The sequence below is a fragment of the Hyla sarda genome, chromosome 8 (genome assembly GCF_029499605.1).
Source record: "Hyla sarda isolate aHylSar1 chromosome 8, aHylSar1.hap1, whole genome shotgun sequence".
Lineage (NCBI taxonomy): Eukaryota > Metazoa > Chordata > Amphibia > Anura > Hylidae > Hyla > Hyla sarda.
The window spans coordinates 142071426-142094141 of NC_079196.1; the positions used below are offsets into that span (position 1 = coordinate 142071426).

General features: G+C 42.0%; 1 protein-coding gene across 1 annotated transcript in view; it reads left to right on the plus strand.

Annotated features, from left to right (window-relative positions):
- The first annotated feature begins 435 nt into the window (after positions 1–435).
- DNAJB11 (DnaJ heat shock protein family (Hsp40) member B11) overlaps positions 436–22716 on the plus strand; it is a 60247-nt gene continuing 37966 nt past the window's right edge. Inside the window, exons 1-4 of the mRNA XM_056533482.1 lie at positions 436–659; positions 5155–5311; positions 9576–9673; positions 16600–16732. Coding sequence (XP_056389457.1) covers positions 586–659; positions 5155–5311; positions 9576–9673; positions 16600–16732 — 462 coding nt within the window. The 5' untranslated portion in view covers positions 436–585. The remainder of the gene's footprint in view (positions 660–5154; positions 5312–9575; positions 9674–16599; positions 16733–22716) is intronic.

A 22716-nucleotide genomic window follows, 5' to 3' on the forward strand; every position in this document is an offset into this window, starting at 1 on the left:
GTGTAGGGACATCTAATGATAGTTATGAGAATTGCAGTCAATCATCCCATCATCCCACTATGGCTTTTCTGTCCAAGGTAACCATTCAGAGCTCAGCTTTTCTTTCTTAAACTGCTTTGGTAAAATTAAAGCTATGTTGTGGTTGGTATGGGCAGCTACGTCAATTTTACTTTCGGAGAGTTTGATAAACCTGCCACAAATGGCAGGAAATGTAGAAAAGTGATATATCTTCCAATGGTATCCCAAGCCTTCCCTGTCACCATGAGGAGGCGGAAACCCATACACACAGGTGACAATCAGGAAGGGAAGCCGGCGCTTTTCCCGCAGGCAGGGGATTGGCCAGGCAAGCGAGAACGTCGATGTGCCATGTCTGCTCCTTTCATTGGACGAGCGATCCCGGAAGCGTCAGCAGGAGAGCGATGATTGGCCGGTGACGCTAACCCTGGAGCCGACGTTGTAGTTTGTGATTGGCTGTGTGCGGTTCAATGCATGGTGTATAGGAAATAGTGAGGACTCTGTTCAGCTAGAGGTGAATGAGCAGAGTGTATATGTGGTAACAGCCGGAGGGATTGCCTTACAGGAGCCATGAAGATCGGCCGTTTACCGCTGAGCAGCGTGTGTCTCCTGCTCGTTTATGTGCTGGGAATGGTGGCCGCAGGGTAAGGATGAAACTGTCGTGCACACATCTTGTGGATCCTCTGCCATAGACTTGGTCTTCCTGTTCATGTGATGGGGGTCTGAGAGTTGCTTTGCTTTAGTTAGGGGCCCACACTATGGACACAAGGGGGTTTCTGCTTCAACAATGCTTCATATACACAACGGGGGGAATTTATCATTGTATTCTGTAAAATGCATTGCTGTTTGGTTGTCTATTTTTGGTGTTTTTTATTTTTTATTTATTTATTTTTTTGGGGGGGTGGGGGAGAGGACTTTTGCGACTTTTTAATTCAAATAGACATTCTTCACAAAGTTAACTTGCAGTACATCATTTATCCTTTTCACTATGCAGCTTTCAAAAGTCGCAAAAATACACCAGCCAAGACCTTTTTTGTGTATGTCTAGAAAAGTCGCAAATTTTTGTGCAGCAGGATAAAAAAAAGTTGCAAAAGTTTGCTCAACGCATGAACCAGAGAAATTGCAGGAAATGTGTAGCTGCACAAAATGGCCGTCATTTATCATTGTAGGTGTAAGTGAAGCATTTTTCTACACCTCTTTTGTGTGCTGATAAGGCTGGGTTCACATCACGTTTTTCCCAATACGAGGCCACATACGGCTGGGGGGAGCTAAAACCGGGCGCTACCCTGTATCCCTGCCGTATGCGGCCTGTATGTAATTCATTTCAATGAGCCGACCGGAGTGAACCGGTCGGCTCGTTTTTCCCCGTATGCGGTTTTCCACCGGACCTAAAACCGTAGTCAACCACGGTTTTAGGTCCGGTAGAAAACCGCATACTGGGAAAAATGAGCCGACCGGTTCACTCCTGTCGGCTCATTGAAATGAATTACATACAGGCCGCACACGGCAGGGATACAGGGTAGCGCCCGGTTTTAGCTCCCCCCAGCCGTATGTGGCCCCGTATTGGGAAAAACGTGATGTGAACCCAGCCTTATGTGTAGGAGCACCACATTTATTAAATGGTCACAGAGCGTATGATAAATTTTGTGCAGGTCACATTTTCTGAAATTTCTCTCTTCACATACTCCAAAAAGCTAAGTCTGGGCTGGTGTAGTTTTAGAGACTTTTCAGTGGCTTTGCGCCTTTTTACAAATATCGTGTATTGCCAAAATCAGTGGATTACAACTCAAAATCAGCAGAAATGTGTAAACTGGAAGGCGCAAGTAAACCCTGCTTGCGCCTTTTGTGCACCTTTTCTAGACACAAAAAAGTCTAAAGACAATGATAAATGTCGGCCAATGTTTCAAATGTCCTCCGTCCATTTAATACAATTTAAAAATGGTAAAAAAAGAAAAACAAAACTTTACCTACAGTGATCAATGTCACCCCAAAAAGTAAACAACAACTCTCTAACTGTTATAATAGAAAGCTGTCATTGTCCTGATAGTAAATATGACCAATTTGCCCAACATATTGCTATTTGTGCAAATCCAAATGTTACCGATATTAGGCTAGGTTCACACTGCCGCTATGCTCCTTCCTGTTAAAGGGGTTCTCCGGTGCTTAGACATCTTATCCCCTATCCTTTGGATAAGATGCCTGATCGCGGGAGTCCCGCAGCTGGGGACGCCCGTAATCATGCCCGCGGCACCCCGTTTGTAATCAGTCCCTGGAGCGTGTTCACTCCGGGACTGATTACGGTCGACCACAGGGCCGGCGGCGTGTTACGTCTCGCTCCGCCCCTCAATGCAAGCCTACGGGAGGGGGCGTGATAGCTATCACGCCCCCTCCCGTAGGCCTGCATTGAGGGGCGGAGCGTGACGTCACACGGGGGCGAGACGTCACTGCGGTCGACCGTAATCAGTCCCGGAGAGAACACGCTCCGGGGACTGATTACAAACGGGGTGCCGCGTGCATGATCACGGGCGTCCCCAGCTGCGGGACTCCTGCGATCAGGCATCTTATCCCCTATCCTTTGGATAGGGGATAAGATGTGTAAGCCCTGGAGTACCCCTTTAAGGGTCCATTGGGCTTTTTTTTTCTGTTCTTAAAGAGTACCTTTTACCAAACTAAACTTTTAATTTATTGTTCCTTATGTAATTATAAGACACTTTGCTATTTACTTGCTGTTAAAATTCTCAACTATTATGTCTTTAATGTGATTGAAAACATGGCCACTAAGTGGCTCTGTTCTGTTCCCTACCACAAGTTTTACAGTTAGTTTGGTCTCCTCCCGGCCTGGCAGGAGACCAAACTCAGGAAGTGCTTGTGGGGCATAGCGAGGCACAGCTCTGGCAGGCTTTAATGACGTCGCGCCTGCTGGGGAACATCTGCTATCTCCACAATGTGAGCAAGGGGAAAGGTATGATACAGAGCTTTTTAAAGCTTGGACAATTTTTTTAAGGGCAGGAGGGGTGTTAGGAGTAGTTAGGAAACATAATCTGAGTTAGTTTAAAAAAACATGGTTTGATGACAGGTACTCTTTAATGGACCCTTAAAGGGTTACTCCGCTCCTCAGCGTCCGGAAAATTCCACCTCACACTGGAACATTGAGTTCCTGGCCGCTGTGTGCGGGCTTCCATGTTCAGGCCCGCCCCCTCGTGACGTCACGGCCTGCCCCATCAATGAAAGTCTATAGGAAGGGGGCGCGACGGCCGTCACGCCCCCTCCCATAGACTTGCATTGAGGGGGCGGGACGTGACGTCACATGATGGGGCGTGAGGTAACGAGGGGGCGGGCGTGAATATGGAAGCCTGCACACAGTGTTCAAGAACTCAATGTTCCGGATGCTGTGGAGCAGAGTAACATGCTGGGGAGTGTAGTAACCCTTTAACAGTTTGAAGCACAGCGGGCACCAATGTGAGCCTTTTTGGTCATAGGCAGGAGACCTGTTGTCAAAATTTTTATTGTCCGCTAAGTGGGATTTGTGCATGGGCCCTGTTGACCTCAATAACCTGAGCTACGTTCTGGTAATTTCACGTACGTGTTAATGGCGTTCAGGTTGTTCAAGTCAATGGGACTCGTACCTAACTGCGTATATTTGTTGCTATCCCATTTTGACATTTTGCCAACATATACGTGTGGCAGATGGAACAAACGCAATGTAAACTGGAAAACAAATAAAAAAATATTTTAGGACATACTGACTGGTGATCAGAAGGAAGGACCTAGCATGCTAGTATTCCACAGTATTTTCCTCAGTTGTTGTCTTGTCAGTAGGTGTAGTTAATGTTTACGGCTAGGTCACCATTTGGCCTGTTCCCACCTGAATGAGAACAGATCGTGTCCAAGCATGCATGCACTACATTACAGCTTTAGGTCCCATTCTGATGACAATTTTTTTCAGTGGTATATATTCAACATATCATTTTACTCAAGTGTAAAAACCTTTGCTCCTTTTAATTATCCATCTGTTTTTTTACCTATAGGTTACTAGTTAAGGATCTGGTTGTGTACTTTTACTATTTAAGGCACTCTTCGCATACATTTGCTTAATGGAAGTCTATGGCTACACAATTTAGTTGTTCTAGGTGAACAAGCTTATATGTCAGGTTTAGAACATATGTGATGTAAATGTGGCCCTAAAGGGGTATTCCAGAGGAGAATTTTTTTTTTTATCAACTGGTGCCAGAAAGTTTTAACAGATTTGTAAATGACTTCTAGTTAGAAATGTTAAGCCTTCCAGTAGTTATGTAGTTCTTTCCAGTCTGACCACAGTGCTCTCTGCTGACACCTCTGTCCATGTCAGGAACTGCCAAGAGCTGGAGAACTACCCAATGTAGTTCCATTGAAAAGAACTTTGATTACCATATGTCCCATATGCAATGGGGCATAATGCATTCCGATGTGTATTGCTGATCTGCAGCTCCTTCTGATCCAGGCAGCGCAGCGGTGGGAGGGGGGGGGGGATCACTCCTGACGCAACCATTGACTTTAATGGTAGTTTCAGCGTATAACTGCACTGGAAAAAAGTGACATGTCATTTGTCTTCTGTATGGTTCCTATTTTTCAAAGGAGATGTTTCATGGTTTTTGACTAGGTGGTTGTCCGTTTTTACACGAAAAGCCACGTGCTTATAACATGCCATTACCATAGTGAGAAACTGTCCTAGTAAGGTTCCAACTAAAACAACATTTTGTACTCAAAAACCTGGATCCTGCATCAGCAAACACACAAATAAAGGAAATGTCCTTTGGAATACTGTACAAACATCCACTTTTTATTTTTTTTTTTTTTATGTGGAGCATTGCCATTACTGGTGTAGTCCATGTATTTGGATATTCATGTTGCCAGAGCAATGAATGGTTACTAGGAGAGATCTGGCTGCAGTTCTAGAAAACCATGTGATACAAAGTTCTTCACAGTGCATGACCATTATAAATAGGTTACATTGTTCTTACAAGGATTATTCATTACAGATGTTACTACCTAGGAAGTGCCATTCTCCTTTTTCTCCAGTACAAGTGAAGGATACAAGATTCTTAAGATCTTTGCAACCACTTTTTGCTTACTCATAGTAACCTGTCTTCCTTGTTTTAGGCGTGATTTCTATAAAATCCTGGGGGTATCGCGCAGTGCTACTGTGAAGGAAATAAAGAAGGCATATAGAAAACTAGCATTACAGTTGCATCCAGACCGGAATCCAGATGATCCACAAGCACAAGAAAAATTTCAAGATTTAGGTGCTGCTTATGAGGTCAGTGAAAAGTTGTAAAGCTTTCCTCTTTTTCTTAGACATGTTATACTTCCATGTTAAGCTGCTTTCACACAAAAAAAATACCTCCATAATGAACGTCCGTCATAAAAATCTTGAAAATCGTCCATTAAACGGCTGTTAGAAAATCCCATTATAGTCTACGGGATTTTTCTAATAGCCGTTTTAACCCGTTATTAATAACGGCTGTTATTTTGTGGCGGGCGATAGTAACGGGAGAAATAGTGCATGCACCATTTCTTCCGTTCATTCACCCGTCACAAAATAACAGCCATTATTAATAACAGGTGATAACAGGTTAAAACGGCTATTAGAAAAATCCCATAGACTATAATGGGATTTTCTAATGTCCGTTTTATGGCCGATTTCCAGGGTTTTTGTTACGGGCGTTTATAACAGAGGTATTTTTATAGTGTGATAGCAGCATTATTGCTACCTAATGATAACTCTGATTACACATCTCATTGGATGGATTGAATTAAATACATTGACATGTGGTCAGTATAAAAAATTGGATTTTCTAGCCTTGGGGGTCCTGATTGTAATGTGTTTTTTTTTTTTTTTTTTTTTTTTTTTTGGAGGGGTTCTACACTATCCACATTATGATATGTGATTGATTATTTGTTAATAGTCAGGTGGGTGTGAACTTTATTTTAAAAAGGCTGAGACTGCTAGGGTTAAGGTTATGAATATAGGGTTAATTGGGCATGAATCGTGAACCCCCCCCGTATAATGCCCACTTAAGCTTTACTGATTCCACCTAATTTATACTCTGGCTAGCAAGGTATGGCATTTAAACAAAAAAACCAAAACCCATAAACCATACTAGCCCCTCTACTAGCTTCTGGTATTGTGCTGCCACCCTCTCTATACTGATGGGTAGGGTGGAAACATGTTAGAGGTTGGTTCCCATGTCAACTATCTGTTTATACCATTGCTTTATTAACATCCTTTGAAAAATAAAGTTTTATCATGGGCTGTAATCTATGTTTGCTTAAGTTAACCTATCCATACTGCCTGTAAGAATGCCTCTGTGACCTCGCCTTATAATGTGGACAGTATGCTGCAGCCAGTCGCTGGCCTTGTGCAAGAGGAAGTGTGTGCAGTGACTGTTTAGGCTGGTGATTGGCTGCTGTGGCACCTCTACAGTGTATGCCAGACATTCTGAAACTGAGGCAATGAGCCAGTATGGTGCCAGTTAGTTTAATAATAATATTATTATTATTATTTTTATTAATAATATCCTTTAACCTCTTAAGTAGAGATGAGCGAACTTACAATAAATTTGATTCGTCACGAACGTCTCGGCTCGGCAGTTGATTACTTAGCCTGCATAAATTAGTTCAGCTTTCAGGTGCTCCCGTGGGCTGGAAAAGGTGGATACAGTCCTAGGAGACTCTTTCCTAGGACTGTATCCACCTTTTCCAGCCCACCGGAAAGCTGAACTAATTTATGCAGAAAAAGTCAGCAACCGCCGAGCCGAGAAGTTCGTGACAAATTGAATTTACTGTAAGTTCGGTCATCTCTAATCTTAAGGATGAAGCCAGTTTTGTCCTTAACCCCTTTTAAGGTCCAAGTGTTTTTCCGTTTTTGCACTTTTGTTTTTTCCTAATTACATTTTAAAGAACAACCCTTTCAATTTTGCACCCAAAAATCCATATGATGTTTTTATTTTTATTTTATTTTTTATTTTTTGCGCCACCAATTCTAGTTTGTAATTACATTAGTTATTTTACCCAAAAATCTACGGCGAAACGGGGAAAAAAAATCATTGTGCGACAAAATTGAAGGGTTTCTAGTAAATTTTTCGGTAAAATGACACCTTCTCTTTATTCTGTAGATCCATACGATTAAAATGATACCCTACTTATATAGGTTTTGATTTTGTCTTACTAATGGAAAAAATAATTACCGTATTTATCGGCGTATAACACGCACTTTTTAGGCTAAAATTTTTAGCCTAAAGTCTGTGTGTGTTATACGCCGATACACCCCCAGGAAAGGCAGGGGGAGAGAGGCCGTCGCTGCCCGCTTCTCTCCCCCTGCCTTTCCTGGGGTCTAGAGCCCTTCCTGGGGCTGTCGCTGCCCGTTCTGTCCCCCTGACTATCGGTGCCGGCGCCGATAGCCAGGGGGAGAGAAGGGACAGCGGCACCCATTGCCGGCGCCGCTGCCCCGTTGCCTCCTCCCATCCCCGGTGGCATAATTACCTGAGTCGGGTCCTCGCTGCTGCAGGCCTCCGGCGTGCATCCCCCGGCGTCGTTGCTATGCGCTGAACGGCGCGGCACCGATAGTCAGGGGGACAGAACGGGCAGCGGCGCCGATAGCCAGGGGGTGAGAAGGGCCGACAGCAGCGCTCTAGACCCCAGGAAAGGCAGGGGGAGAGAAGCGGGCAGCGACGGCCTCTCCCCCCTGCCTTTCCTGGGTTTATATCGGGGTATACACGCACACACAACTTTTTTTACCCAAATATCCTTGGTAAAATGAGGGTACATGTTATAGGCCGGTGCGTGGTATACCCCGATAAATACGGTACATGCTCGAAAATTAATACATTTAAAATTGTCTTCTTCTAACCCTATAACTTTTTTTATTTTTCAATGTACGGGCCGGTATAAAGGCTCATTTTTTACGATGTGATCTGTAGTTTTTATTGATACCATTTTTGTTTTTGATTGAACTTTGATCGCTTTTTATTAATTTTTTTTATAGTATAAAAAGTAACCAAAAAACGCTATTTTGGACTTTTGAAAAAAAAATTTCGCCGTATGCCATTGACAGTGCAGTTTAGTTAACAATATATTTTTATGGTTTGGACATTAACGCACACGGCTTTACCACATGTTTGTTTTTATTTTTATTTACAAACATTTTTTTTTTTTTTATGGGGAAAGGGGGGGGGGGGAATACTGATTTTTATTAGGGAAACGCCCAGTTTAGAAGAGGTTTGCTATGGGGATTTGCTTCTAAACTGGGTGTTTCCTGAGACAGGTGTCATCAGAGAGGACTTAGACCGAAAAGAACAGCCTTAACTTCAGAAGCTAATAAGTACTGAAAGGATTAAGATTTTTTTAATAGAAGTAATTTACAAATCTGTTTAACTTTCTGGAGCCAGTTGAGATATATAAAAAAAAAAAAAAAGTTTTTGCCTGGAATACCCCTTTAAATCTTAATAGTTCCGACATTTACGCACGCAGCGGTACCACATATGATTGTTTATTTTTGATTGTTATTTTTTATTTTTTTTAAATGGGGGGAAAAGGGGGGGACTAAAATTAAAAATCTTAAAATTGCATACACTGTTCAATGTTGAGCTTTGACTCAGCATTGATCAGTGTTATTGGTGCTCTGTTCTAGCCTACCATTGCTTGCCAGAGCTTCAGAACACCAATTGGATGGCGAGGAGGCAGGTAAGTGCCTTCCTGTTGTGCACTCAGCTGATAGGGACATCTGCGGCGAAACAGCGGGTCCTGATCAGCTCTGCTGAGCTAACTGGCACTGTTAACTCCTGCATTTAGACACTGCGATCAATGCTTCAAACCCTGGTAATGGGACCAAGGCATACAGGTACGCCCTCGGTCCTTAAGTATCAGGACGCAAGGGCGTACAACCTTTTTCCTGAACAGGTTAAACTTTTAATTATTATCACCTCCTAAATTTAAGTAATTTGGGAAAGCATTCAAGGCATGTTAGGCTGGTCTCTCTCCAGACACACTTGAAAATAGGTAAATCAGAGGCCTCCAGCAACACTACTAGGTAAGGAAGAAAATAGCTGAAGTGCCACTGGTGTAGCTGTATCACAGGGGTTAACCTGACTAATCTTTATGGGAGAGTAGCTATTTTGCCATGTCTTTCTCTCTCACTGTACCTTCTGTTGTTAAATGGGCATTGTCATTTGCATAAACTTTTTTATATAATGTAGAAAAATAACATGTGTGTGTGTGTGTGTGTGTATGTGTGTATATATGTATGTGTGTGTATATATATATATATATATATATATATATATATATATATATATATATTATTATGAAATCCTGCTTCATGCTTCTTAACATTAGGGGTACCGCCATTGTGGGCCATGGCAAAGACTGGGCCACTTATACCACTTTGTTGTTTTTGGCACAGCCCAGACCACATATTTAAAAACTCTCTTGCCTAAACATCTCCTTGAAATTGTATGTTGTTGGATTTTAAGCTAAACATTTCAAAACTCCCAGTGTATATAAATAATATATTATATTTTTAGGTGCTTTCTGATGAAGAAAAAAGAAAACAGTATGATGCATATGGCGAAGAAGGACTTAAAGATGGTCATCAAAGTTCTCACGGTGATATATTCTCACAGTGAGTATTTCTAGCAAATGTACTCTTTATAGACTTGTGTCTATTTTATGCTGCCCTTTTTATGGTGATGGTTCCACTTAACAGTTCTATACAAAGCACAAAACAGTACGATAGAATCTCCCAATAGCAGACACTCATGGGGAATAAAAGTGTCTGCTATGGAGTGATGTTCCTTATTGGGAAAAAGGCTCAAAATTATTCCTAAATGACAGAATACTGTACTGTACCCACCCCAGAGTGTAATTACCTATAAAACACAATAAAAAGCAATATTACCGTAGAATCTCAGTGTCGTTTAATCACTCCTTATCCCTCCCCCGTATCCGTTCATCTCCCCTTTATACCCTGTGCATCTTATTTCCCCTGCATTGGGCCAAATTATGCCCCCCTCTGTGCCACATAATTTCCCCTTGAGCCTCCCTCCCTGTGCCATTTCATTCCCCCTTTATTACCCTCTGTGTAAATTCATAAGCCCCCCCACTTTATGAAGTGGTACAAGGGGAAAAAGGGGGAATAAAATGGCACAGGGGGTGGTAAAGAGGGGGTGATGAATTGGCACAGGGGAATGAGGTAAGGAGGGGGTTGAATGATGTGGCTGCCGGACATACAGAAGCAGGAGACCCCTGTTTAACTCCTTAAGGGCATAGCGTTTTTCCATTTTTGCACTTTCGTTTTTTCCTCCTTACCCTTTAAAAATCATAACCCTTTCAATTTTGCACGTAAAAATCCATATGATGGCTTATTTTTTGTGCCACCAATTCTACTTTGTAATGACCTCGGTCATTTTACCCAAAAATCTATGGCGGAACGAAAAAAAATCATTGTGCGACAAAATGGAAGAAAAAACGCCATTTTGTAACTTTTGGGGGCTACCGTTTCTGTGCAGTACATGACACCTTATCTTCTATAGGTCCATACAATTAAAATGATACCCTACTTATATAGGTTTGATTTTGTATTACGGTTCGACCGATTATCGGCTGATATTCACGAATTTGGACATTATAGGTATCGGCAATTACCTTGCCGATTATGCCCCGACCAAATGCCCCGGCCAGAGACCGCTGCCCCTGCCCATTGCCTCCCCCATCCCGGTTTTATAATTACCTGTTCCCGGGGTCCGCGCTACTTCTGGCTCCTCCTGTGCGCTGTGCAATGATGAGTGACGTCCTCAACGCAGCGTCACAGTCAGCGCGCACAGTGACAGCTCAGGACGCCGCTGGAGCCAGAAGTAGCGCGGACCCCAGGAACAGGTAATTATAAAACCGGGGATGGGTGAGGCAATGGGGCGGCGGCGGTGGTTGGACTAGGGAGGACCCCAGGACAGGCAGGGGGAGAGAAGCGGGCGGTGGTGGTGGTCTCTGGCCCCGCAAAAGCCGCTGCAGTTCATTGATTTAAAGCGCCCGGTGGGGGGGAAATAGCCGATAACGTATACCGGAATATCGGTCTAAGTTATCGGCTATCGGCCTGAAAGGTCACAGATTATCGGTATCGGCCCTAAAAAAATCGATATCGGTCGATCCCTATTTTGTATTACTTCTGAAAAAAATCATAACTACATGCAGGAAAATGTATACGTTCTAAAATTGTCTTCTCCTGACCCCTATAACTTTTATTTTTCCACGTACGGGGCCGTATGAGGGCTCATTTATTGCGCCGTGATCTAAAGTTTTTATCGGTATCATTATTGTTTTCATCTGACTTTTTGATCGCTTTTTATTATTAATATTTTTATTTTTTTTATGGTCTGAAAAGTGACCATAAATAGGTTATTTTGGACTTAATTGTTTAGTTTGTTCAATTTTTTTTTTTGCGCGTCAGCAATTGACCGTGCGGTTTAATTAACGATATATTTTTATAGTTTGGACACTTAAAGGGGTACTCCGCCCCTAGACCTCTTATCCCCTATCCAAAGGATAGGGAATAAGATGTCAGATCGCCGGGGTCCTGCTGCTGGGGACCTCGGGGATCGCTGCCGCAGCACTCCGAGATCGCTCTGCACGTAATGACGGGCAATACAGGGGCCGGCGCATCGTTATGTCACGGCTCCGCCCCTCGTGACGTCACGGCCTGCCCCCGTCAATACAAGTCTATGGGAGGGGGCGTGGTGGTCGTCACGCCCCCTGCCATAGACTTGCATTATGGGGACAGGCTGTGATGTCATGAGGGGCGGAGCCACGACGTCACGCTGCTCTGGCCCCTGTATCGCCCGTCATTACGCACAGAGCGAACTCGCACTGTGCAGTAATGATGGCGGGGTGCCGCAGTAGCGATCCCCGGGGTCCCCAGCAGTGGGACCGCGGCAATCTAACATTTTATCCCCTATCCTAGGGGATAAGATGCCAGGGGCGGAGTACCCCTTTAAGCACGTGGCGATACCACATGTTTTTTCTTATTTACAGTTTGTTTTTTTGTTTTTTAATGGGAAAAGGGGGATGATTCAAACTTTATTAGGTAAGGGGTTAAATCATAACATGCAGTATTCAATACACAGATCAACACAATTGCATTGCAATTCATTGATCAGTGTTATCATTGGTTGATTGCTCAAGCCTGGATTTCAGGCTTGAAGCAATCAATCGCCGATCGGACGCGCAGGAGGCAGGTAAGGCACCCTCCTGATGCGTTCTAGCCAATCGGGACATCGCAATTTTACCACGATGGTCCCAATCAGCCCGACTGAGCTGCCGGGAAGCTTTCACTTTCACGTTAGACACGGCGATCAACTTTGATCGATGAGTCTAAAGAGTTAATGCCAGACATCTGCCTGAACAGCGATGTCCAGCATAAGCCACGGGTCCTGGCTGCTGCAGCCGGGACCATGCGGATATGATGCGAGCTCAGCTCCTGAGCTTGCTTCATAACCTTCCTGTGCCGCAGTGCCGTTTAGTAACGGCGTTTTGCTGCAAGGTGTTAAACATTGGTCTTCTGCTTCTGTGCTGGGGCTTCTGCAGGGCTTCCTGACGGCGGCCCTGTTAACAAGGTAGAGCCAGCACATAAGCCTGGTTGGCCCCTATTGGGAGTGTTTTTGTTCCCTATTGTCCCGTATTGGGAGTGTTTTGTCTCCTTTTGGGTGTGTCCGCTTCCACTATTGGGAATGTCCCCTATTCGGAGAGTGCAAATACATTAAGTTTTATGGAACTCTGCCAGGGAGTACGTCCTGGGTCCCGGTCCTGCTATATAACGCGAGTTCACAAGGTGACCCCGCATCATATCGCGGCGGGCCTGGCGTCATAGTGAAGCCGGGACCCGCCTCAAATAGCGCGTGGCACTGATCGCGGTGCCGCGCGCTATTAACCCTTTAGCCGCGCGCTCAAAGCTGAGCCACGCGGATAAAAGTGAAAGTAAAAAGTGCCGGTTAGCTCAGGGAGCTGTTCGGGATCGCCGCGGTATAATCACGGCATCCCGAACAGCTGTAGTACAGGAGGAAGGTCTCTTACCTTCCTTCCTGCAGTCCGATCGCCGATTGAATGCTTCAAGCCTGAGATCAGGGCTTGAGCATTCAATCGCCGAAAACACTGATTGATTCATCTCCATAGGAATGGATCAATCAGTGTTAAAGATCAGTTAATGCAATGTTATAGCCCCCTATAGGAGCTATAATATTGCATTAAAAAAGTGTAAAAAAAATCATTAACCCTTTCAATTATCCCTTCCCCTAATAAGTTTGAATCACCCGGCATTCCCAAGAATAAAAAAAAGTGTAAATAAAAATAAACATATGTGGTATCGCCACGTGCGGAAATGTCCGAATTATAAAAATATATTGCTTTTTAAACTGCACGTTCAATGGCGTACGCGCAAAAAAATTCCAAAGAAAAAATACCGCAAAAAAGTGAATAAAAAGTGATCAAAAAGTCTGATCAGAACAAAAATGGAACCGCTAAACACTTCAGATCAGGGCGCAAAAAATGAGCCCTCATAGCCCCCTGAACACAGAAAAATAAAAAAGTTATAGGGGTCAAAAGATGACCATTTTAAACGTATAAATTTTCCTGCATGTATTCATGATTTTTTTCTGAAGTGATACAAAATCAAACCTATATAAGTAGGGTATCATTTTAACCGTATGGACCTACAGAATAAAGATATGGTATCATTTTTGCCGAAAAATGTACTGCGTAAAAACGGAAGCCCCCCAAAACTTACAAAATAGTGGTTTTTTTTATCAATTTTGTCGCACATTGATTTATTTTTTTTCCCGTTTCACCGTACATTTTTGGGTAAAATGACTAATGTCATTACAAAGTAGAATTGGTGGCGCAAAAAATAAGCCATAATATAGAATTTTAGGTGAAAATTTTAAAGAGTTATGATTTTTTTTAAAGTTAAGGAGGAAAAATTGAAAATGGAAAAAGCCCAGTCCTTAAGGGGTTAAAGGGGTACTCCGGTGAAAACCTTTTTTATTTTAAATCAACTGATGGCAGAAAGTTAAACATATTTGTAAATTACTTCTATTAAAAAATCTTAATCCTTCCAGTACTTATTAGCTGATGAATGCTACAGAGGAAATTCCTTTCTTTTTGGAACACTGATGACATCACGAGCACAGTGTTCTCTGATGACATCTCTGTCCATTTTAGCAACCATGCATAGCAGATTTATGCTAAGGGCAGCATGGTGACTCAGTGGTTAGCACTGCTGCCTTGCAGTGCTGGGGACTTGGGTTCAAATCCCACTAAGGACAACAATAAATAAAGCATTGTTATTATTATAATAACGTCAGCAGAGAGAACTGTGCTCGTGATGTCATCAGAGTGCATTCCAAAAAGAAAACAATTTCCTCTGTAGTATTCAGCAGCTAATAAGTACAGGAATTTTTTAATAGAAGTCATTTACAAATATGTTTAACTTTCTGCCACCCCTTTAAAAACTATCCACAGTTGGGAGGTGTCCCCTATTGGGAGGTGTCCGCTAAGGGAGATTTTACTGTATATGACTTTTGAACCACCAAGACTATTTTTATATAAGCTTAATTTTTCTGTCCTTTTGTCTCAGCCATATTAAATATACAATGCTCAAAAAAAATAAAGGACACTTTTAAACAATACAATGTAATTCCAAGTCCATCACACTTATGTGAAATCACACTGTCCACTCAGGAAGCAAACTGATTGACAATCAATTTCACATGCTGTTGTGCAAATGGAATAGACAACAGGTGTAAATTATAGGCAATTAGCAAGACACCGCCAATAAAGGAGGGCTTCTGCAGGTGGCGAACACAGACCACTTCTCAGTTCCTATGCTTCCTGGCTGATGTTTTGGTCACTTTTGAATGCTGGCGGTGCTTTAACCCTAGTGGTAGCATGAGACTGAGTCTACAACCCACATAAGTGGCTCAGGTAGTGCAGCTCATCCAGGATGGCACATCAATTCGAGCTGTGGCAAGAAGGTTTGCTGTGTCTGTCAGCGTAGTGTCCAGAGCATGGGGGCACTACCAGGAGACAGGCCAGTACATCAGGAGATGTGGAGGAGGTCGTAGGAGGGCAACAACCCAGCAGCAGGACCGCTACTTCCACCTTTGTGCAAGGATGAGCACTGCCAGAGCCCAGCAAAATTACCTCCAGTAGGCCACAAATGTGCATGTGTCCACTCAGTCAGAAACAGACTCCATAAGGGTGGTATGAGGTCCTGACATCCACAGGTGGGGGTTGTGCTTATAGCCCAACATCGTGCAGAACGATTGGCATTTGCCAGAGAACACCAAGATTGGCAAATTCTCCACTGGCACCCTGTGCTCTTCACAGTTGAAAGCAGGTTCACACAGAGCACGTGACCGAGTCTGGAGACGCCCTGGAGAATGTTCTGCTGCCTGCAACATCCTCCAGCATGACCGATTTGGCGGTGGGTCAGTAATGGTGTGGCGTGGCATTTCTTTGGGGGGGGGCGCACAGCCCTCCATGTACTTGCCAGAGGTAGCCTGACTGCCATTAGGTACTGAGATGAGATCCTCAGACCCCTTGTGAGACCATATGCTGGTGCGGTTGGCCCTGGGTTCCTGCTAATGCAAGGCAATGCTAGACCTCATGGTTGAAGTGTGTAAACAGTTCCAATTTCCCACTCAGGCTTACGCCCTTGTGGGACTGATTTCCCAATACTAGGGAACCCCTAATATTAAAACTTATATATTTATTGTTCTTTATTAAAGGAGTAGTCCAGTGGTGACCCAGTGGTGAACAACTTATCCCCTAAGGATAGGGGATAAGTTGCAGATCGCGGGGGGTCAGACCGCTGGGGCCCCCTGCGATCTCCTGTACGGAGCCCCGACAGCCCGCGGGAAGGGGGCGTATCGACCTCCGCACGAAGCGGCGGCCGACACGCCCCCTCAATACAACGCTGCCTTCGGCAATCTCCGGCCCTGCCATTGAGATGTATTGAGGGGGCGTGTCGGCCTCCGCTTCGTGCGGGGGTCGAAACCCGCTATCTGGCTGGAGAGCGTGGCCCCCGTACAGAGAGCTCGCAGAGGGCCCCAGGGGTCGGACCCCCCGCGATCTCAAACTTATCCCCTATCCTTAGGATAGGGGATAAGTTTTTCACCACTGGACTACCCCTTTAAAATTCTAACACCTGTGAGGAAAAATTATTGATGTGCTTTAAAAACACATTTTGGGAGCAAGTGAAATGGGGATCATTTCCTTCATATAGTGATAGAATCGGATATTCTCCCAGAGATTGGTGTTTATTCCACTCTCCTGAGTCAATTTATTAACTCCAATCCTAGTGTTATTTTAATTCACTCTTGATCCCTAAACGGCTATTAAAACGTCATATGTTGGCACTACCCCGGCTTTATCAAGGGTCGAGGTGCTAGCATTATACATTAACCTTCATAAGGACATATAGTCGTTTGAGTACATTTTGTGATCCAGTTTTTATTCATATAAGAATAAACTTTCAGTTTATTTTATTTTATATTTTCTTAGTTTCTTTGGAGATTTTGGATTTATGTTTGGAGGCAATCCGCGTCAACAAGACAGAAATGTCCCACGTGGCAGTGACATAATAATTGACCTGGAAGTGACGTTGGAAGAAGTTTATTCTGGAAATTTTGTTGAGGTATTTTTTTCTTATGCATGTCTTATACATTCATGTCAAAAAGAACAGTTTTAACTTATTTGGACAGCTTAATTTGAGCTGTCTTTGTGGTCTGGGTGTTTAGACCTCCACTCACTAGAACGAGCAGGGAGAAGTGCTCAGCTAAGTGCCCATCTCTTTCCTCGATGCAGTAGACAGATTCTGTAGGAAACTATACATTATAGTCCTACAATGTTTTGTATCTATGTCATAGTGACAGCATCATATAGGGATATATGGAAAACTTTACATTAAACCATCAACAGAAACACATGAGTTCATGATGACCTTTACAACTACAATATTTTTAGTCAGTATATTAAAAATAGAAATAATGACCTGGTTGAAGAAATCCTCAAAGAATAAATGCCAATTCATCAGACTAACAGTTATTGTAAGAACAATATGCATAGCAGGAAAAAAACAATAACGAAACTTCAATTACGAATATTATAAATCTTGTGTTACAGAGCCAAAAATCTATATACTGAACACCCACTTGGCTGTCACAACAAAGCTATAATAAACCACAACCAAAGTTTGAGTAGACAGATAGTTAAACTAGTAATTCATATCATAGTAAGTAACAATATTAAAGGGGTTATCTAAGTTAAGAAAAACAGAGCTTACTTCTCCCAAAAACAGCCCCACACATGTCCTCAGGTTGTGTGTGGTATTGCAGCTCTGTTTCATTGAGTTGAATAAAACCAAGTGGTTAAACCACACACAACCTGAGAACAGGTTTGGGGCTGTTTTTGGAAGAAATGTGCTGGATAACCTTTTTAAAACCAATGGGCGAGAATCATCAAGAACTGTGCTGAGGAAAAGTTGACCACTTCTTTTATTTTTCAGAGGAAAAATGGAAGAAGCAAACTTTTGGTTGCTATGGGTGACTGGTCGACTCTTCCTCTGCACAAATTTTGATGAATCTCCCCGAGTGTCTCTATATCTAAGGGATTGAGTGCACAACAAAAATTGCTTACCTTGTGATGAGTCACAGCAGCCCTTTCAATACACATGGGTAAGCAATTTATGTAATGGTAGTAGAGAAAAATGGAGTTCCTCTTGTTCAAATCACGACCAAAATAGACCTGGGCTGCCCAAAAGATACACCTATACCCATGGTGTATCAGGTAAATGTAAAATTAAAAAGTAAGAAGATTGGGGCTCAAGGTCAAGGATTTGTGGACACACATAGGATAATAATTTTTATTTATTAATAATGTGTGGGATCACTGTTTACACATTTATTATTAATAAATTTAATTATTATCCTATGTGTGTCCACAAATCCTTGACCTTGAGCCCCAATCTTCTTTCAATTTATGTAATGCACTGGATCTCTTTTATATAGAGACATTGAGGGAGATTCAAAAACTGTACAGAGGAAAGGGTTTACTAGTTGCCCATAGCAACCAGATTGCTTAGTTTATCTTTCAGAGGCCTTTTTAAATATGTAAGAATATGGCAACTGCTCAACTTTTCCTCTGCACCGGTTTTTATAACTCTCTTCCATTGGTCTTAATGTTCTTACTTACAGTGTGATATAAGTTACTAGTTTAACAATCTGTATACCTGAACTTTGGTTGTGACTTATTATAGCTGGATTGTGACAGCCAAGTGGTTTTTCAGAATATAGAGGCTTGGCCCTCTAAGGCAAAGTTTCCGCTTGGTTTTTTTTTTCCTGCGTTTTTTTTTCACAGAAAAAACGCCAGTGCAATTTCTCGCATCTGACGTTTTTCTGTCGTTTTTGCATTTGAGGGGAAATTGTATTTTTGGCCCCTTTTGGGGTACCCAAAAAAAAAAATGCAGTAGGGATGGAAAAAAAAAAGTAACAACATTTTTTTATTATGAAATTTTAATTAATTTTTAATAGTGTGTGTGTTTCACTTTTTCTTTCTCTCTAGTTACATTTTTAGGTAGTACTACTCCACACAGAATGTTCCATGATGGGAGTAGTAGTTCCTGTACTAATAGACAGATTGCCCCGGTGTGATCGTCCATAATATAGCAGAGATGCGGAGTGGCTCTATATAGTGCTCGCATCTCTGCTCTGTAGGCCGGCCAGTGATTCAAATAGAACATCACTCATTCATATTTTCCGCCCAGAGTGGTCATTGCCGGATGGTTGCAGCCAATCACTGCTCTGATCTATTCATATCACTGGCCGGCCGGAGTATAGTGCAGAGATGCGGAGCGGAGGAGAAAGCTGCTCCGCATCTCTGCAATAGATAGGGCGATCGCATGGGGTGACGCCTGCGGTGATCTGTCCTTAACTGCAGGTACTACTTCCACCAATATGGAGCACACTCTGCTCCATGCTGGGAGCTGTAGTACCTACATTAATAGGTGTAACTTCTGACACCTGTTGCGAATTGTCTGTTAATGCAGGTACTACAGCTCCCAGCATGGAGCAGTAGTACCTGCAGTTAAGGAAAGATCACAGAGGATGTCACTCCTGACACCCGCTGTGATCCTCCTGTATAATGTATAGATGCGGCCGGTGTGCAGTGTGTTCCATGCTGGGAGTAGTAGTACTACCTAAAAAATATAAAAAAATAAAGAATAAACACACACACTACATTTTTAGTGCCCTGCCCGCACAGATAAATCGATTCCTGTTTAAAAATGAATAAAAATGTAGTTATAAAAAAAGATTTTGTCAAATACAATTTTTCCATCACTACTATATGATATATATTTTTTAATGGTACTCTACGAAATTTTATTGAAAAAGGTATTTCCATCACTTTTTTGGGATTGCTAATGTCCAAAAAAGAATAAAAACTGCCTGCAAAAACGCCAAAGGAGATAACACGATTTCGGGGGAAAATCAAAAACCGCCAAGGAGCTGAAAAAGAGTGAAAAAATGCCAAAAGGCTTAAAATAACGCCAAACTGAAAAATGCAAAGTGGAAAAAGAATTTTGCGATTTCTCATTGATTTACAGCTAACATCTGGTTGCAGCGTTTTCTGGCTGAAAAAACGCCATGCGGCAGAATTGGCGTTTTCTTGGCGTCCCCCCCCCCCCCCAAAAAAAAAAAGTGGAATTCCAGCCTAATACATGTAAAATGTTAGACTATTTTTAATTGGAGTTCCATTACTGTGTTTTTAATGTGATGCATATTGTTCTTAAAGGGGTACTCTTTTTAAATCAACTGGTGCCAGGAAGTTAAACAGATTTGTTAATTACTTCTATTAAAAAATCTTAATCCTTCCTGTAGTTATTAGCTGCTGAATACTACAGTGGAAATTCTTTTCCGTTTGAAACGCAGAGCTGTCTGCTGACATCATGAGCACAGTGCTCTCTGCTGACATCTGTCCTTTTTAGGAACTGTCCAGAGTAAAAGGAAATCCCCATAGCAAACATGCTGCTCTGGACAGATGTCAGCAGAGAGCACTGTGCTCATGATGTCAGCGGACAGCTCTGTGTTTAATAAAAAAAAAAAAAAAAAAAAAAATTTCCTCTGTAGTATTCAGCAGCTAATAAGTACAGGAAGGATTAAGATTTTTTAATGGAAGTAATTTTCACCGGAGTACCCCTTTAACAATAGCTGCTAGACTGTGATGCACTGGCACTTACGTGAGAACTTCAACCTGGTCATAGTGTATATTTTAAATTCACTGACTTGATAACATATTGTAGTTTTAACCCCTTAAGGAAATAGCCTATTTTGTTTTAGTTTGTTTTCCTTTTTTTTTTCCTCTTCCTTTTAAAATCAATAACTTTTTTATTTTTCCACCTAAGGACTCATATGAGGGATTGTTTTTTGTGCAACCATTTATACTTTGTAATGACACATTACATTTTAAAATAAAATGATCCGCAAAACCAAAAAATGTTTTATTTGTGGGTGGAAATTTAGAAGAAAACTGCAATTTTGCAACTTTTCAGGGGTTTGGTTTTTACACAGTGCTTTTCATGATAAAAATGACCTGTTTTTATTCAATGCGATTAAAACTATACCCCATTTATAGTTTTTTTTATTTTTTTATTATTGTACTACTTTTTGTTAACAAAATTGGTATGCAGAAAATTTATCCTTTTCTGACCCTTGAAACTTTATTTTTTATTTTTCCGTATACAGCTTTTTATACATTTACACGTTGTGGGGGTTCCGTGATCTCCACTGAGCTAATGGCAACTTTCATTTTCTCATTTGACGCAGTGTTCGGCATTGATCACAAGGTTAAAGAGTCTAAAGGATTAAATGCCAGGCAGCGGCGGAATCGCCGCTGCTGGCATAAGCAGTGAGTGTGGGGCTACTCATAGTAGCCGACACTCACTGCTCTGAAGTGAGCGCAGCTCCTGTGCTTGCTTCAAATCCACTTAGGGTGTCAGGGCGTACAGGTACACCCTGCATCCTTAAGTACCAGAGGACTAGGGCGTATCTGTACGCCCTGCATCCATAACTGATTAAGGATACAACCAATTTTTCTTTATGAATTTTCGTTTTTTAAATCCATAACTTTATTTTTCCACCTACAGACCCATATGAGAGATTTTTTTTTTTTTTTGCACGGCCAATTGTACTTTGTACGGACATCTTTAAATTTACTACAAAAGCAAAAAAAAAAAAATTTGAAAGCGGAAAACAGCAATTTTGCAACTTTGGAGGGGGTTTGAGTTTTACACAGTCCACTTTATGGTAAAAAATTATACATTATCTTCTGTAGGTCAATGCAATTTAATACAACACCCAATTTATGTTGTTTTTCTATTGTATGACTTGTAAAAAAAATGCTAACTTAATTTAACAAAATTGGTATGCTTAAAATTCTGACCCCTATAACTTTCGTTTTCCATATACAGAGATTTATGAGGGCTCTTTTTTTATGTACTAATTTGAAGTTTTTATCTGTACCATTTTTGTTTTGATGGGACTTTTTAATCTCCTTTTTATTTTTTATTTTTTTCTGATATATGATGTGATTTAAAAATCAGTATTTTAGTTTTTTTTTTTTTTTTTTTTTTAAGTTTACCTCCATTTCCGTTCGGCATCATAAACATTATATTTTAATAGTTTGGACAATTACGTGCGTGGTGATACCAAACTTTTATTTTTTTATTTTACACTTTTTAAGTGTAAAGACTTTAATATGCAATCATTAGATTGAATTCACTGCATAATGCTATGGCATAGCATCACATAGTGAGATCGGTGATCCACTGATATACGGTAGTCTGGCTAAGCCCACTGGATCGGCGGCATGATGCAGGTAAGAGGACCCTTCTTTGCCATTTTAGCTGACCCGAACCCCCGTGATCACGTTGTGGGGGTTCGGTGAGATCCATCGAGCTACCGGGAACATATCACAGCGACTCAAAGGATTAAATTCCGGACAGCGACAGGATTGCCACTGCCTGTCATAAGCAGTGAGTGTCTGGCTCATGATAGTAGCCAAAAGTCACTGCTCTGAAGCTTCAAACCCGCTTAAAGCATCAGGGCGTACAGGTACTTCCTTAGTCCTTAAGTACCAGGACCCAAGGACTTACTGGTATGCCCGATGTCCTGAACGGGTTAAAGATGATAATGAACTTGTGTATCGTTTGAGGGTGATTCTATAGAAAGTATATGAAGCCTGTCTCTGCAGTGAACAGAGAAACAGAGAAGTGCCTAGCCAAGAGCTTTTCCCGCCTGATTCTAATGGCGGGGGTCTGAACACCTCGACCCTGACTGAAAAAAAACTTGACATGTCTCGAGATGTTTCTTTTAGTGACAGTGACACTTAAAATGTAAAAATAAAAGGATCAGAGCATGAAAAAATTTCAATTTGTCATATCTTGACACGCAATCAAAATGTTAAATTTTATGCACCCAAGGTTGACATAGTTGTGTTCTATTAACTACTTTTGTAGTTGTCATTGAAATGGACAAGATTCTTAAAGGCTTTAGAATATGCTAACCATTACTAACTCCTTAAATGGGTTGTCTGACAAAAGAAACAACCTGTGTATGGTGTCAA